The 16,887-nt window shown below is 42.2% G+C and overlaps 1 protein-coding gene across 2 annotated transcripts in view; it reads left to right on the plus strand.

The window, feature by feature from the left end:
* MKNK1 (MAPK interacting serine/threonine kinase 1) overlaps positions 1-16,887 on the plus strand; it is a 47,878-nt gene that overhangs the window by 6,964 nt on the left and 24,027 nt on the right. Inside the window, exon 1 of one of the 2 annotated variants that reach the window (XM_063427741.1) lies at positions 11,024-11,151. The exons of the other annotated variant lie outside the window; for it this stretch is intronic. Coding sequence (XP_063283811.1) covers positions 11,142-11,151 — 10 coding nt within the window. The 5' untranslated portion in view covers positions 11,024-11,141. Of the gene's footprint in view, positions 1-11,023; positions 11,152-16,887 lie in introns of those variants that run through there. 2 annotated transcript variants of the gene reach the window in all.

The following is a 16,887-nucleotide window of genomic DNA, read 5'->3' on the forward strand; positions in this document are numbered from 1 at the left end:
AAGCGAAAATACATTGGCTTTCTGCGGCAATTCGGAGGCAAAAGAAGGCATCTTTGAGATCTAAGACTGTGAAGTAAGTAGCCCCGCCCGGAATTAAAGCAAGCAGGTTATATGGATTGGGTACAACTGGATGTATGCTAACAACCGCATCATTGACTGCTCTTAAGTCCTGTACAGGTCGATACTCATCTGTACCGGGCTTTTGAACAGGCAGCAATGGGGTGTTCCAGGGGGAAGTACAGAATTTTAGGATACCATACCGTATGAACTTATCCAGATAGGATTGGATGTTCTTCTTAGCCTTCTGCGGAATGTGATATTGTCTTAGGCTCACTGGATAAACCCCATGTTTCAGTTCAATTTTTATTGGTGGAATATTGCGGGCCAGTCCTGGTGGGTTGTTCTCTGCCCAAACTCCTGGTATGTTAAACAATGTCTCATCACTCCTAGGGTTTTGGCTAGTCAACACTGTATAAAGTCGCCACTCTTCTTCCTTTGGTACGGATAAAGTCATAATACCTGAAGGTCCATTAAACTTTAAAGATGTTGTTCCATCTGGTAGGAACGTAATCTGCGCTTGTAATTTGGATAGCATATCACGTCCCAGCAATTGGACTGGACATTCAGGCATATAAAGGAATTGGTGTTTTACTACGTGGCCTCCCAATGTACAGAGTCGACTTTTAAGAACCGGTTTTTCAGCACTTCTTCCAGTTGCTCCTATCACAGTAATAGTCCTTCCAGATGGAGGAGCAACTAGATTAGTCACCACTGAATGTTCAGCACCAGTGTCGATCATGAACGCACTCCTTTTCCCCCCTATTGATACATCGACCATAGGCTCCGCTCGACCAAGGGGGATGGAGCCCGGTCGGTATCAATAGTCCTCCATGACAGTGTCAGCCAATCCTACAAAGTCCCTACCTTCTCTATCGCGGGACCTTTGCGCTGCTGGAATATACCTGTCTTCCCTAACACTTCCTCTGTTCCCATTACTCCCTCTATAACCATTACTCCCTCCGGGGCCTCCTCTACCTCTCGCTCTACCTCTAAAGTTTCCGTAGCCTGCCCTGGGTTGGTCTCTCTCGTACTGCTCTCTTTGCGGACATTCGTTCCTCCAATGCCCTTCTTCCTTGCAATACGCGCATTGATCCCTACTCAAAGGCTCCCTATTCCATCTACTATCGCCTCTATCTGGGCCCCGTTTATCTACGCCTGCGATTGCTACCGCTAGCATATCAGCCTTTCTACGCATCTTGCGCTCCTCCTCTTTCTTGCTTTCTGTTTCCCTATTCATATACACCTTATTTGCTACCTCCATTAGTTGGGTGATTGACATACCTGCAAACCCTTCTAGCTTTTGTAGCTTGCGCTTAATATCTCCGTAAGCTTGGCTGACAAAGGCGGAGTTCACCATTCGGGAATTGTCTGCGTCTTCCGGATTAAAGGGGGTATACAAGCGGTATGCCTCCAATAATCGGTCATAAAAGACACTGGGCGCTTCATCGCTTTTCTGGATCACCTCAACTGTCTTCGACATGTTAATGGCTTTCTTTCCTCCGGCTTTCATGCCAGCAATTATAGCGTCTCTATAGGCTCTGAGTTGAACCATATCAGCACCATTTACGTTCCAATCGGGATCGGTGTTGGGATAGTGTGTCGCGGCCCATGCTGCTGGATTGGCTTGGTTCAAAGCACGGGCTCTATCCTCTAATGCTTTAATGGCTGCTTGATTTATTCTTGTCCTTTCCTCATTGTTAAATAAAGTCATTAATAACTGCTGGCAATCAGCCCATGTCGGATTATGTGTCTGTACTATTGAGGTGAACAGATCAGTCATAGCTTGTGGTTTCTCAGTATACGAGGAATTATGGGTCTTCCAGTTTAAAAGATCGGTTGTGGTAAATGGGACATATACGAAGACTGGGTCAGCGTGTGCCATTTGACCTGCGGCATCGATATAAGCTGACCCGGGATTCAGACGAAGAGGCATCTGATAGTGCTTTAATTGTTGGGCACCAGTCAACTGTCGGGTTTGGATGGGGCTACGTAGAGAGGCGTCAGTCATGGGTTCCGGTCGGGGAGAGATAGGGTATGGGGATGTGGGAGGTCGGTTTTGGGAAAAGGTCGTAAATAAAACACTTCGGGTCGAGCTAGATGAAGCTTGACCGGAAGTCTGAAGTGGCGCCAAATCAGGATATTCGTTTCTAATGGGGGTGGGTTCTGGTTCCGGAAGGGGAGATTTAGTACGAGGGGGGGTGGATCCTGCACTGGAGGAGGAAGCGGAAGTGGATGAGGGTAATGAGGGAAGGGTTACAGGACTTCCTGTATTTGCGTCACTTCCTCTTACCGGAAAGTAAGGGGGCGGCAAAGGGATCTCGGACTCAGGGGGCGTGTCCAAAATGGGCCTAACACCAGCCCTAGTGGACGAACAAGTCCTAGCTACCATGAGGCGACACTGTTCCTCGTGGCATGTCCGGAGCCATTTTGGCGAGTCATTTACGGCCTGTCTCCAACAGTCAATATAAGGAAACTGGCCGTAAAGTTCAGGCCTACCTGATACAGCCACGTGTAAGCGCTGTACCAGAGTTGGATCCAAACTGCCACGTGGCGGCCATGCCGCAACCAAAGTAGGCCACTCCCTAGTGCACAAAGTGACCAAACGTACAGGAGACATCTTAACCCCAAAATCACAAACTTTGAATCCCTTTTTAAAATTCTTAACCATACATCCTAAGGGATCCGGAATCGTTGACTGCGACGCACCCATATTTAACAGTGGAACGTCGTCGACAACGATTACTATACACGCGTACTATTCAACAGTCACACCCGTTTCCTCTGGCAACAGCACCACGTGGTACGGTTACCAAGTGAAACGTACACAATAACAATAAACACTCAGGGAATTCCCGTACACACACAGCTGCTACACCAGTCACTATATAATCAATATTATGCCCTTTGGCGTAACTACACAGTCACCCACGCTATAATTCTCTATATACGAATTACCCGTCTATAACACACCCCAGTAACATCGTCTTTTACAAATAGCGGTTACAGTACGGTTAGCATAGGTCAAAGCACAAGTTAAGGTCACAATACAATTATTAGTGGTTATGGTGTTAAACATGCAATGGACGACAATGATTAGTACTTATTATATAATGTCAGTAAATATACAGGGTTATGGTACCGTGCACTATAATACAGCAACACACTATTAACACTCTCGCTAGACGGCTGAGCTCGCGCTATCTAACAAGATATACACTTTACTAAACAATCGTTAACACATTTACAATTCCCAACTAAACTATTGGCCAGTACCTTGAATGGACTACCTAAAACTATATACACCCGTTTTGGTTAGCCACACTGCCCAATCACCACATATATAGCGAGCTAGAGAACCGAATTTACACAGACGCCTCTTAGTCGCACTATACAACGAGCTAGAGAACCGAATTTACACAGGCGCCTCTTAGTCGTACTATCAAAAGTCTAGTGGGTTCCAAATTTACACGCCTTCCCACTTAGCCCAGATAGGATGAGAACTAGCGAACCGAATTTACACAGGCGCCGCTTAGTCTCCCGGTCCCTCCGACCTAGCGAACGTAATATACACCCTAGAACGCTAGTCTAGACAAGACACCGGTGTCCGGCTAGGGCTATCTTACACCTGGACCCCGCCTGACTAACCAAATCAAACGGTCTGACTAAAGAGCGTTCGATCGAGCGGTGCGCCTTCGCTCCTTCCCTCCGACAGAGGGGGCAGATACAGATTCAAAAACCCCTTTGGGCCTACCGCACAATCGGTATACCCCTAGCGGGTCCTGCCGTCTAAAACAGCAGTTGTCTTACCTCCTCGTTCCTGAACCTGAGTTCACACTCATCGACGGGGACACCCCAGCACTTCTCACGTAGAGGCCGATGATCTCCTGGACAACAGACCAGTGGCGCCGAGACGAAGGGAGGTCCACGCAGAAGTTCAGGGGTGCAGCCGTAGAGAACGTGGGCAAAGATAGACCGTCTCACGCCTCTGCCTCTCAGCTACCGTTGAACGATGAGCTTCCCGGCCAATGCACCAAATGATACCGGAGAAACTGACGGAAGCCAAGCACAGAGAGATGGACACAGGTTTCTTCAGGAAGGAAGAGATTCTTTATTGGATCACCGATCGGGACTCAGAGGGACTAGCGTCACCAAAATACAGCAAAGTCTGAGTACTGAATACATAGAGTACATTCCTTATATAGCACTGTAGCTCCTCCCACAATTAACTACACCCACACATACCCTTAACCTATTTAATAAATAGAGTCTAAACTCATCCATCCGGTCTAACCACGTGGCTCATCTGATACAAAGGAGAGGGACGCGTAATTCCAGTTCTTACATTCCTGCACCTGGTCAGTACAGTGATGACAGTATCTTAGCTACGTGTTATTAACTAACTGATACTACAAACACATATACATACATATGCCTTGTGGCAATCTTAGCCTGCTAAACTTGTATTTTACTGGAATTACATCACAATACCCCTCATAGGGGAAAATAAATGCTGCATGCATGCTTTCATTGGGGACATGTCTACTAAACTGTGATTATATGAAAAATGATTTCTGTGCATGATATAGCCATTTGATTGCTCTTATGAAATTCATCCACATTGTCCCTGTATAAAACTCGGCAACTGTTGAATCTTGTCTATACACCCACAGGGTGGGTGATCTTGCTTTACATAGAAACTTGTTTTGGGGGAGTACATTGTAGCAATTGTTGTGGTTGCGTATCTCTTTGGCATTGAAAGGTTAGAAATGTTGGCACAGGATAGAAATGTCTCAATTGTATCCTTAATGCCAATATTATTTCAAAAGTGACTAAAGCACAAATACTTGTGTGAATGGAACATCCTGTAGTAATAACTGACCAATTAATCACTGTTATCACATATTGCCCCATTGTCCGAGGGGTGACACTGTATCCTTCAATTTGACCGAACAAATCCCCCATGCCATGGATATTAATATGAAGACAAATAGCCCCCATGCCATGGATATTAATATGAAGGAAAATGGGCCCCCCCATGCCATGGATATTAATATGAAGGAAAATGCCCCCCCCCATGCCATGGATATTAATATGAAGGAAAATGCCCCCCCCCATGCCATGGATATTAATATGAAGGAAAATGCCCCCCCCCCATGCCATGGATATTAATATGAAGGAAAATGCCCCCCCCCATGCCATGGATATTAATATGAAGGAAAATGCCCCCCCCCCATGCCATGGATAGCAATATGAAGGAAAATGCCCCCCATGCCATGGATATTAATATGAAGAAAAATGCCCCCCCATGCCATGGATAGCAATATGAAGGAAAATGCCCCCTCCCCATGCAATGGATAGCAATATGAAGAAAAATGCCCCCCCCCCCCATGCCATGGATAGCAATATGAAGGAAAATGACCCCCCATGCCATGGCTAGCAAGATGAAGGAAAATGGTCCCCCCCCATGCCATGGAGCAATATGAAGGAAAATGGCCCCCGTGCCATGGCTAGCAAGATGAAGGAAAATGGTCCCCCCCCCCCCATGCCATGGATAGCAATATGAAGGAAAATGACCCCCCATGCCATGGCTAGCAAGATGAAGGAAAATGGTCCCCCCCATGCCATGGAGCAATATGAAGGAAAATGGCCCCCGTGCCATGGCTAGCAAGATGAAGGAAAATGGTCCCCCCCCATGCCATGGAGCAATATGAAGGAAAATGCCCCCCCCCCCCGTGCCATGGATATCATTTAGGCTGAAAAGAACAAAGTGCTGACTCTGTGGATTAAGAAATCCTTGACTCGTTTATTTGCAGCCTTTCTGTAATATCTTGATTTGGCTGAACCGATTGCGACATTTGGCTGAACTTCCTGGAGCAGGGATAAGCTGAGGAGTGCATAGCATTTTATTTGAAGGATATCCGCGTGTGCTCTGTTTATTGATTTTCTGATAGTTACAACAATACATTCATGGATCTTCAAATGTAATCCAATTATAAAGTCAATTTTGAGGTAGGGAGTCACAATCCTCTATTATTAAATGGAGTAGATTCCCCACAGATTTCTGTTCAACTTGCTTCTAGTAAGTAGATCATACACAGGAATTACGCAATGGAAGGGGTCTGCAGCAGGGATGGTTCATGTATTCCATCTGCCTTTATTAAATCTATTATTTAGGATTTTTATCTCTATTAATCTACACTTCAGGTAAAACTCTCAGAAGCAGCAGTTCTATAAAAAGTTCAATGAGCATCAAATTCCTCCCACCCATTATAGATTTTGAATACCTTATGTATAATAGAATATATAAATAATATAAGAATGCCCATTTGATTTTTGACTAGACTCTTGTAACAGTGAACTGTGATACTCTCGTATTTATAATCCTTACGTAATTGCCCTGTCACCTGAATAATAATCTATATTCAGTTACATAAAATGCCTGATGTAATTTGTCACTGTATCTAATTCATAGATGCAACACAGCGTTTGATCTGGTTTGGACAAACGTGACTGGCACATTGAGTGCATTTGTCTGTTATGTAACATTTGTTTATACATCCGCAATCCGCAAGGGAATGTGAAGGATTCTCACCCACAGATACATTAGCAGATTATTCATTAACCCTTTAAGGACACATGACGTGTGACATGCCATGATTTCCTTTTATTCCAGAGGTTTGGTCCTTAAGGGGTTAATCTAATGTTAAATGCCATACAAGTAGGATAATTTTCATCACACAAACTTTTACTGAATTAATTCCAGACTGGCACAATTGGAGTCTAATTTGGGATTACAGTTCATCTTGTGTTTGATATGAAACTGCAGAAATTGGCCAATCATATGGTCCTTTTCATTTTCTCAAATGGTTGCAGTGTGAGGTTTTGTAATCCAAGCCATTGTGACCAAAATATAGGACATCAGACGTTGAGGTGCTATAGCTCCAAACAAGATGTGATGTCAGCCTTAAAATCCAGCTTCTTCTAATGCCCGTGGAAGGTTTCACAGGGAATTGGCTATAATTAGGCACCCCCAGTGGAGCCAATGGGAGAAATATTTTAATAGTGCTTTGGTGACTGGGCATCCAATACACTTTGTATTAACTTGCGTAACCAAGCAGGTGAGTGAAGTGAGTTAACGGGATTCTCTCACTCTTGGGACCAGTGGATGATGGTTTAACAGGCTGATGGGGCAGTGCGTCCAGGTTTTTTATGCAATTAAAATATAAAAATAAAAACTTTTGTATGTTTGACTACTTCTGTAGTGTACTTGTGCCTCCTTTCTTGATGGCTGGAAATGCTATGGACAGGATAAGCAACCAGCCCGGTCGAAATCTAGGCCATGTTGACAAATCACCCCACTTTCTGAGATACAAACTTTCGACCGGTTTGATCTGCTTTAGAGTGTTTTCTGACATGATCACACATCAGCTTTGCATTGGTCTATCAGATCTTAGCACCCCAGCACCCCACCATCTTGAAACATGCCCAGGTGCTGCTTCTTTGAACCCTCAAACAGCTTTTTTTATTTTTAATCCTGCTGTCAAGGGAATGAGGGATCAAGTGGGCACTCATTGCTGTATTAAACAATTTTCAGATCAGGTGAGGAAAAGGGTAGGAATTCTGTGCAAGTCCTTGCCTTATGCACAAGGAGAAGAACTCATGGCCCACCAAGACATACTCTGGTAGGATTAAAAGACTTTACTTTTGGGTCTGAGGAGCCCTCAGCCAGAGGAAGGGTCTACTTAATGATCTGTCCCTCCAGCTCATCCATGCCTGCTGAGTGAATGGTTAATAGTGAATAAACTGTGTGTTCCTTACTCCCATTCTCACAAGTACTACAATTTATTACTAAAACATTACATTACATTTATGTTTGCCCATCGCTGGTTCTTTTCTCTTTCTTGTGAAGTCTGACACATGGTTAGATTAAGAATACATTACACTTCTATTTTATTTTTCTCTAGATCTTTTGGTACCCCATTTAAATTTCTCTAAGCAATACATATTTTGTACATGTTTGCAATTCATTTCCAGAAGGTGCCTCTGTGTAGATGCAGTAGAGCGCCATAAACTATCACTACAGTAATTAAGTGTTCTTGCATAGCAAGACCACTTAATGTTATCTCACATATATATTATTATTATTATTCTTATTATTCTTATTATAGCCAAATTTGCCACCCTAACTCCTCCCACAGTTTTTACACTACATAGACAAAAATATACCAAAACGTGCAGATTGTTCCCGATCGGATTGCTATTACTTTGTGGAACGTTTCGCCGAATGGTTCACGGAATATCGTCGTTCTTGTGGCGAAATTTGTCCCATAGGAATGAATGGCAAAGCTAGAGTGGGAGCTGGCAAAAGCTGAAAAATCAGGACATGATTTCTAAACTGCCACCACTCCCTCATTTTCAGGACCACCTACACAAATCTTATATCAAAACGTTCAGCTATCCCTGCTGCCACTAGAAATGTCCACGGCTAAGCCATAGTCCTGATAGTTTTCACAATATGACCATTTGTTTGCAACTCACGCCTTCCATTGACATTCATTGAAACTCCACTCTGCAAAGCTCACATTTGAAGGGCAATTTCTAAACTGCGACTGTGCCTTCATTGTTAATATCTCAGAGACATACTATACATCAAAATGTAGGTCTGGGTCTTGTGATTCTCACAATATAAAGCTCTTCACTGTAGGAATTATAGTTTTTAAAATACGACCGTTTGAAGATGGCAACCGCCAAAATACTCTGACCTGTGCAAGGCTGCAGCAGCAAGTGATGTCATAGACAAAGCCTTTTACACCTGCTAATTTTTTATAACTGTATGTTTTAATGTAACTGTGAAGCACTTTGGGCAACAACATTGCAATTAAATGTGCTATATAAATAAATACTAACAGTTACTCCGCCCACTCTAGTTGTAGACTACTGATGGAGGCAAGAACACTTCACACAATTTCCCCAGAAATTGTAGCTTTTCTAGTTCCTTCTGCAATGCTGCAGCAACAAGATAAATGTTAATTCTGCTCCAACTGCTGCACATCCACCCACGTACCACTCTGCAGCAGTACTGTGCTGACTAAGACCTCTATTCGAGGATGCTTCACGGTCTATACACCTAAACTAATGGCATTTAAACCTACACTAATTTAACAGCAGAAGATATTTTGAAAAGTGTAAACAAAAGAAAATTAAACTGTATAAATCCAGGAGAAAGGTCTTTTTTAGTATAAATGTATATCTTGTCTGACTGTACAGATGGCTGCATTTTGCAATGTTAATAAACGTGTAAGCACACCAATAATACTAAAGTATTTTTTCCCTTTTATTTATGCCAGCTCTATATCTAGTTAAATTATTAATATACACATGCATACAGTTAATCAGTCATTAGAATTGTGCTTTCGGTTTCAAAATGAGTTTTAATTCTTCCAAATATTAAACGATCAGCGGGTCATTTGAATTCCGTAACTCTGAAATCTGGATTAGTCACAAAACAGACAATGGATGAGCTGGTTTGTTTGATCTGGATTGCTGGCTGTGGAGCCAAAAAGGAGGATTGATGGTTAGGAGACAGCCACTAAATGTTGATTTTATTCACAGATCAAGTAAGAAGTAACCAATAGGGTAAAAATAAAATTAAATCTCTCTCCCTTCTCCCCTCCCCCCAACCTCTCCTATTTTGGTTTGTCAGTCCTTTTCCTAAAATTATTCCATGGATTAAATTTGTCTGAATCAAAATGCCACATTGACAAATATCAGACCATGCAAACATTCATTTTTTTTCTTCTGAAGAAAAAAATAAATGAAAATTCAGCCAAATCAACTTTATTTTTTTTTCACTGTACGCAAGTCTAGTTCTCATCATGCATTTTAACTTCTGTACAAGTCAGTTGTGTTGTTTTTTTTTTTTGGAATGCTTATCCCTGATCCGCCAGACTATATGAGATATAAATCTAGATCTCTATCCTGGCCAGTGTAGCCCTCTGATGCTGAAGAGAGCCTGGGAGACACTACCCCCAGGTTAGCCCCTCTCCCCGCTCCGCAAATGATTGTTAATAGTGCATATTTTAGAGTAGATCTAACTAAACAAATTGATCTAACCTGATTTAACAAATGGAATAGTCTTTTGTTAAAATTCTCAATATGGGGGGGCTAACCCAGGGGTGGTCCGGGAGCCTGGGTCTGTTCCTCTGCCATGTGCAGACTGAGAATATTCCTACTGCTATCCCCAGTCATTCAGAGTATTGAGGTAGGTGAAATGCTCTACCATGTTGTGCTCGGGCGCATGAGAAGAGTCACAAACACTCACACTCTCTCTCTCTGGTGGCCAACGAAGGGGTCAAACTCTCTCTCTCTCTCTATATATATCATACATTATTTCATAGTGAAAGCCTGCACGTACAAACTCCACGCCCTTGGTTATGAATTATTATTATTGCCATTTATATAGCGCCAACAGATTCCGTAGCGCTTATTGATAATAAATATTGGTATTTCCAACTTTGGGCTAATATTACTTGATTTGGATAACTCCTTAATTGATTTTTTTATTGATACCTTCAATTCTTTGCTTGAATGACCCTGCCCCCACAGTGGGAGTTATACAGCGCTATAGACTTTGCTGGCGCTATATAAATAATAGGATTATCCAGCCCCCCTGCCCTGCCTGTCTCCCTCGTGGTCCCCCTCCAATACCGCCCACAGAGGTTAATGAGTCACTCTAAGTACACAAAACACTTCTATCAAAGGCCAACATTCCAGAGCTTTTCCTGCCCTGACTTCCTGGGTGACCAGCTGTCCTTGCAACTCCATTACATCAGCCACTATTTCTAGAAACACAGCTTCCCAGAGCTCGGCACTTCCGGCTTGCGTTCCACGCCTCGCTCCTGCGCGCACCACGTGCTCCAGGCGCAGCCAATGAGCGGGCGGGCGGGCTCTGGGAGCGAGGCGTGGCCAGCAGCTGTCTGCCGCTTCCGGGTTTGGAGCGGTTAAGCCGAGGAGGGGGCTCTGGCAGCTGGCGGGTTCAGTCTCTCACACGGTCACCGGAGAGCGGGGTCTGCGCGGAGCCCATGCCGGCAGGTGAGGCCACAGGAAGGGGCTGCCTGGCCCGGGGGGGGTCTGGGGTGGACGGGTTGTACTAGGTGTTAAGCTCTGGGGGATATTTAGGACAAAATAAAGGAGTTTTTTTATTTTTTTTTATTTTAAATCCTTTTATTTGGGGTTAAAATGTAAATTCCTGGACATTCCCTGCACCAAGCATATGAATACTACATACACCATGTGTTCTCCTAAGAGTATTGATCCTACACGAAAAGGGCTGCCCTGCTGTATGTAGACATCAAATGCTGCTGGGAAACTTTAATTGTGTGAAAATGTTTAATATTAGGGGAGGGTGTGGGGGGTGTATGTAGACATCAGATGCTGTTGGGAATCTATTATGTTTGTTAAAATGTAATACTATTTGTGTGTGTGTGTGTGTGTATATATATGTAATATAAATTTGTATTGTTCATGTATATTGAAAATTTTGAGTAATTCCTCGCCTGTCTATCTCAAGTCCTTTCTGATGGCAATCTTTACGCACCTTCATTTGGGTTGTCGGTTACCTGAGCCAAAGCTCACTGTATTGCGGACAGCTATGAAAGCCGTGTACGTCCGCTCGCAGTATTTCCTCTCTCTTCGATGACTTTGAGAAAGTAAGATCCATTTCAAACTGGCTAGCGTTGGGTCCGATAAGTGACAACCCAGGGAGTGTAAAGAGATTGTCAGAGGGAATGGAAACAGTAGCAAGGGGTGTCTTTGAGAATTTCCGTATACATGATTTAAAAAATATTTTAACTTAAGTATTGGGATATTGAAAATTCCTTATAGTATTTCCCTGCCCCACTGTAGGCTTCATACACTTTTGTCCAATAGCAATAAGTAGCTTGTATCGAGGAAAGCGCACACACCGGGTTATTCACTTAACTGTGAAAATAGTGGGAATACCAAGTTTCACATTTCAGACCAAAGTAGCGAGGTTGGGAAAACTCCATGTGAGCAATTTTGGTTTCTGGTTTCAAATTCTCTTGGAATTTTCTGACCTTTCACATTTTAGTGAGTAACCGACATGTTCTGCAAATCTAATTCTTTGTTAGAGGGTGTGACTTTTTATTAAATGTTTGTACACCATGTTATTTATGGGCTGTATGGAAATATACATTTTTCCCGTTGTTGTGATAATAATGTGCTATATGCAATAGAATGGATCTACAGTAGTAACAGAATAAAACTCGTAGTGTATTTAAGTGTTCTTGCATAGCAAGACCACTTAATGTTATCTCACATATATATTATTATTATTAAGTGTTCTTGCATAGCAAGACCACTTAATGTTATCTCACATATATATTATTATTATTATTCTTATTATAGCCAAATTTGCCACCCTAACTCCTCCCACAGTTTTTACACTACAAAGACAAAAATATACCAAAACGTGCAGATTGTTCCCGATCGGATTGCTATTACTTTGTGGAACGTTTCGCCGAATGGTTCACGGAATATCGTCGTTCTTGTGGCGAAATTTGTCCCATAGGAATGAATGGCAAAGCTAGAGTGGGAGCTGGCAAAAGCTGAAAAATCAGGACATGATTTCTAAACTGCCACCACTCCCTCATTTTCAGGCCCACCTACACAAATCTTATATCAAAACGTTCAGCTATCCCTGCTGCCACTAGAAATGTCCACGGCTAAGCCATAGTCCTTATAGTTTTCACAATATGACCATTTGTTTGCAACTCACGCCTTCCATTGACATTCATTGAAACTCCACTCTGCAAAGCTCACATTTGAAGGGCAATTTCTAAACTGCGACTGTGCCTTCATTGTTAATATCTCAGAGACATACTATACATCAAAATGTAGGTCTGGGTCTTGTGATTCTCACAATATAAAGCTCTTCACTGTAGGAATTATAGTTTTTAAAATACGACCGTTTGAAGATGGCAACCGCCAAAATACTCTGACCTGTGCAAGGCTGCAGCAGCAAGTGATGTCATAGACAAAGCCTTTTACACCTGCTAATTTTTTTATAACTGTATGTTTTAATGTAACTGTGAAGCACTTTGGGCAACAACATTGCAATTAAATGTGCTATATAAATAAATACTAACAGTTACTCCGCCCACTCTAGTTGTAGACTACTGATGGAGGCAAGAACACTTCACACAATTTCCCCAGAAATTGTAGCTTTTCTAGTTAAGATTGCACTCACAAACTAATATTTATGTATTATTTATTTATAAAATATTTTACCAGGAAAGATACATTGAGATTTCTCGTTTTCAGTTATGTCCTGCGCCCACAAAACATTGCATTGATACAATAAGGTTCAATAAAATACAAAAACAATAATTTTTTTTTTTTATTCTTTATTTTTGTGTCACGCTTAACAAGTGTCAGAGTTGACATTCAAAACGTTTGAAGCATAATCGTCCGTTCCATACATATGTCAATGCACAATCAATGGTACAATATGCAGCATGAACATTTAAAAATATAAAATAATTGCGTACAAGTAGGTAGGTAACTCGACCTCAGTGGTCTATAGAAGTATGGCTATGTGGTGGTTCGTGTTCCACTGAGGAGAACATCCCCCTTTGGCTGTGGCTGCCTTGTGTAATGACCCTGGTGTCAGTAGTGGGAGGAGAGGGGGGAATTCAGAGCGTAATCATTTGTTTTAACTCAGCGTCTGGCTGATGTCTCACCAAAACTGGCCCTGTGTGTTGCAACTAAGTTGGGTACCTGGTGAGGTGTGTTATGTGAGGTGTCGCTACGAGGGAGTAGTGTGTGATGAACTATAACTTAGCGTGGGGTTGAACCGTATGTGGGGTGATGAACTGTGAGGTAGGGTAACAGTAGACATTAGAGGAAAGTCAATCCCCTCGCAGGGGTAGATTCTCATGGTGGCGTGTTAGGCCCTTGCGTCTTCTTAGCATGTCTGGGTGTGAATCTCTGCACAGTGGTTGGGTTCAGATGTGATATCTGCAGGCCTTGTTGGATCGGCTTGGTCAGCAGGGCTTCTAGTTCTTGGGCGCTGTGTACTCTGTGGGCAGTCCCTTCATGAGAAAAGAGGAGCGCTCATGGGGTTCCCCATTTGTAAGGCATGTCCTTGTTCTGCAGATGTTGTAGGCAGGGTTGCATTCCTTTTCTCCAGGCTAGGGTATTCCTTGTCAGGTCTGAGAAGACAGACAGCGTAGCACCTTCAAAGAGTAGCGGGGTTTTCCCCCGGAGTGCTGCGAGAATCAGTGCTTTTTGTTGAAGCGACTGGAAACATTCCGTCAATTTGTATAGATTTAGTTTGTTTAGGCGGTAATATGGTTGCCAGTAGGTGTCTAATGAAGTGTGGCGCCTCTGTTAACATCACCGAGTCGGGTATCCCTCTGACCTTTACATTGAATCTCCTGCGTTGGTCTTCCATGGCATCAATTCTGCTTGTTGTGGTGGCTTGCTGGTGTTGTAACTTGGCTACTTGTTGTTCCGCTACTAACAGCCTTGAGTCTTGGGTGCTGGAAGTGGCCTCAAGCTTTGTTATTTTGGAGGCTGCTGATTCAATGGCTGTTTTATAGTAGGCCATGTAGGCTGCTATATTTTTGCGCAGTTCTCCCAGCATCTTTTGGAGCAGGTCCGCTGTTACTGGGTCACCTGGTTTTGGTGGTGCCTTGGCAGTGTCTGATGTTTTGCTGGCAGTGGCTCCTATGTCCAGGTCGGCTGTGAAATCCTCAGAGGAGTAAGATGAAAAATAATCAGCCAGCGCCATTTTGTCCCAGGAGGCCCTGTGTGAGCTCCGGAGCATTTCTCTGATGTCCCGGTTTGTAGGGGCTTTGTCTGCCCTCGTTTTCTTTTTTTTTTTTTCTTTTTTTTTTTTTGCCCATAGATACTTGGTACTGCTGCCAAGGTGAGTGTCCAATTTGGGGCTCGTTACCCCTGTTTAATAGCTCAATTTCTCCGGCTGAGACACTGAGCTCCGAGGCATGCGACTGTCTCGTTCTCCGGCTAGCTCCGCCCCCCCCCACAAAAACAATATTAATATACAATATATACAAAATTTAACAGAGAACAGGTAGGAAATGTATAATCAACCATAAATCGTGCATTCTGTTTTGAGATATGTAGAGAGAGATCTCTTAAAGGACTTTAGGCTTGGGGAAAATTTTAAAGTGTGCGGGAGGTCGTTCCATAAGGCTTGCAGTGCATCCAGTTTAGGGAGTAAGCAACGGATGTTGCAGTGCACCAAAGAGAGGCCTTTTTTTTAGTGGGCAGATTAGGACTAGAATTAGCTGGGGGACCAGGGTTAGACTCCACGTCCTTTGCAAGGGCAAGTAACATTAGGAATTTGGACATCTTTTTTGTTAGGCCATTTATTGATTGAAGGCACATCAATTATTAAAGTTGGCCAATTATCGAACACACGTGAAAGGGCACGTAAGAGACAATAAAAGCAAATAAATGCAGACTGTTTTTAACCTGGTTGTGCACTTAATTAATAACACTTACAAGATTAGTGATTTATATGCATATCAAATCCCAGGATATTATAGTCCTCAGCAGAGTCTGCAGGCAATCTCAATTGGCAGTGAGATTTATTAAATAAAACAACAAAATTAGAACAGAATAAAATAAAACAGAATATTAACAATAAATTAATAAAAAAAAAAACCTCTACAATAGCCCAACTCTACGCGTTTCATCTGATAAACTGCAGACTCTCTCATGGGTAAAAATAAATGTCCAGTCTCCTGTACATTAATTTCCGTTTGCCGCCTGGGTGGAGAAGGGGTATTCTGAAGATTTTTTATTTTTTTTCATTGAAGAAATTTGGAAAATAGGACAGAAAGATAGAGGTGAATTACTCCAGAATCATAATTATACAAGAGAGAATTCCAATTTCAAATACGCATTTAATACCCAGTACAATTCCAAAGCCTCAGATATTCATCGTATTATTAAAAAGCACTGGTCACTTCTTTTAGAAGATGACGTCTTAAAAATAAAACTTCAGAGGAATCCTAAGGCTATTTTAAAAAAGGGAAACTATTTAAAAAAAATATATATATATATTAAAATAAATATTTTAGCACCTTTCGGAAGGAAGTGGGTAAGGAGAAGTGTAATATTGATTTCCACACATGTGGAAACTGTAAAGCCTGTGGACACTCTTATGAGATTTCAAAAGTACTCACATGTCTAAAGTTAAGAGTCACATCTCTTGTTCCTCAACACATGTTGTGTACCTGATAACTTGTGGATGTGGGGCACAATATGTGGGGAGGACTGGGAGAAAGGCCAAAGTAAGATGCCTAGAACATTACAATAATATATGGAAAAAGATGACCACACATTCTGTCCCTATGCACTGTAATTCATGTCCATTCTTTAAGAACAATCTCAATTTTATGGCTATTGAGAAAGTGCAATTAGACCAAAGAGGAGGGCATTTGATGTTAAAACTGAGAAGAAGGCTTCTGAATCCACAAACTAAACACCAATCAATCTATGGGTTTAAATGTAGATTTTTTTTTTTAATGTTGACTTAAATTTTTCTTTTAAATCTAATTCTCATTAGTTCTAGGTTTTGCTCATGTTAGTAAGCTCTTTGAATACTTCTGATCATACATTTATATTTTTGTTTTTGTCCTTTTTACTTGTATATTGTGTATTTCACTTAAGGGTTATTACATACTTTTAAATATAAGATTATGATTATTTTTTTCAATTGTAACATTGAGTATTATATGGACTTTATATGAAGTTGGCATCTCAAGAATCCACAAT

This window comes from Pelobates fuscus, chromosome 7, assembly GCF_036172605.1.
Source record: "Pelobates fuscus isolate aPelFus1 chromosome 7, aPelFus1.pri, whole genome shotgun sequence".
NCBI classification, from domain to species: domain Eukaryota; kingdom Metazoa; phylum Chordata; class Amphibia; order Anura; family Pelobatidae; genus Pelobates; species Pelobates fuscus.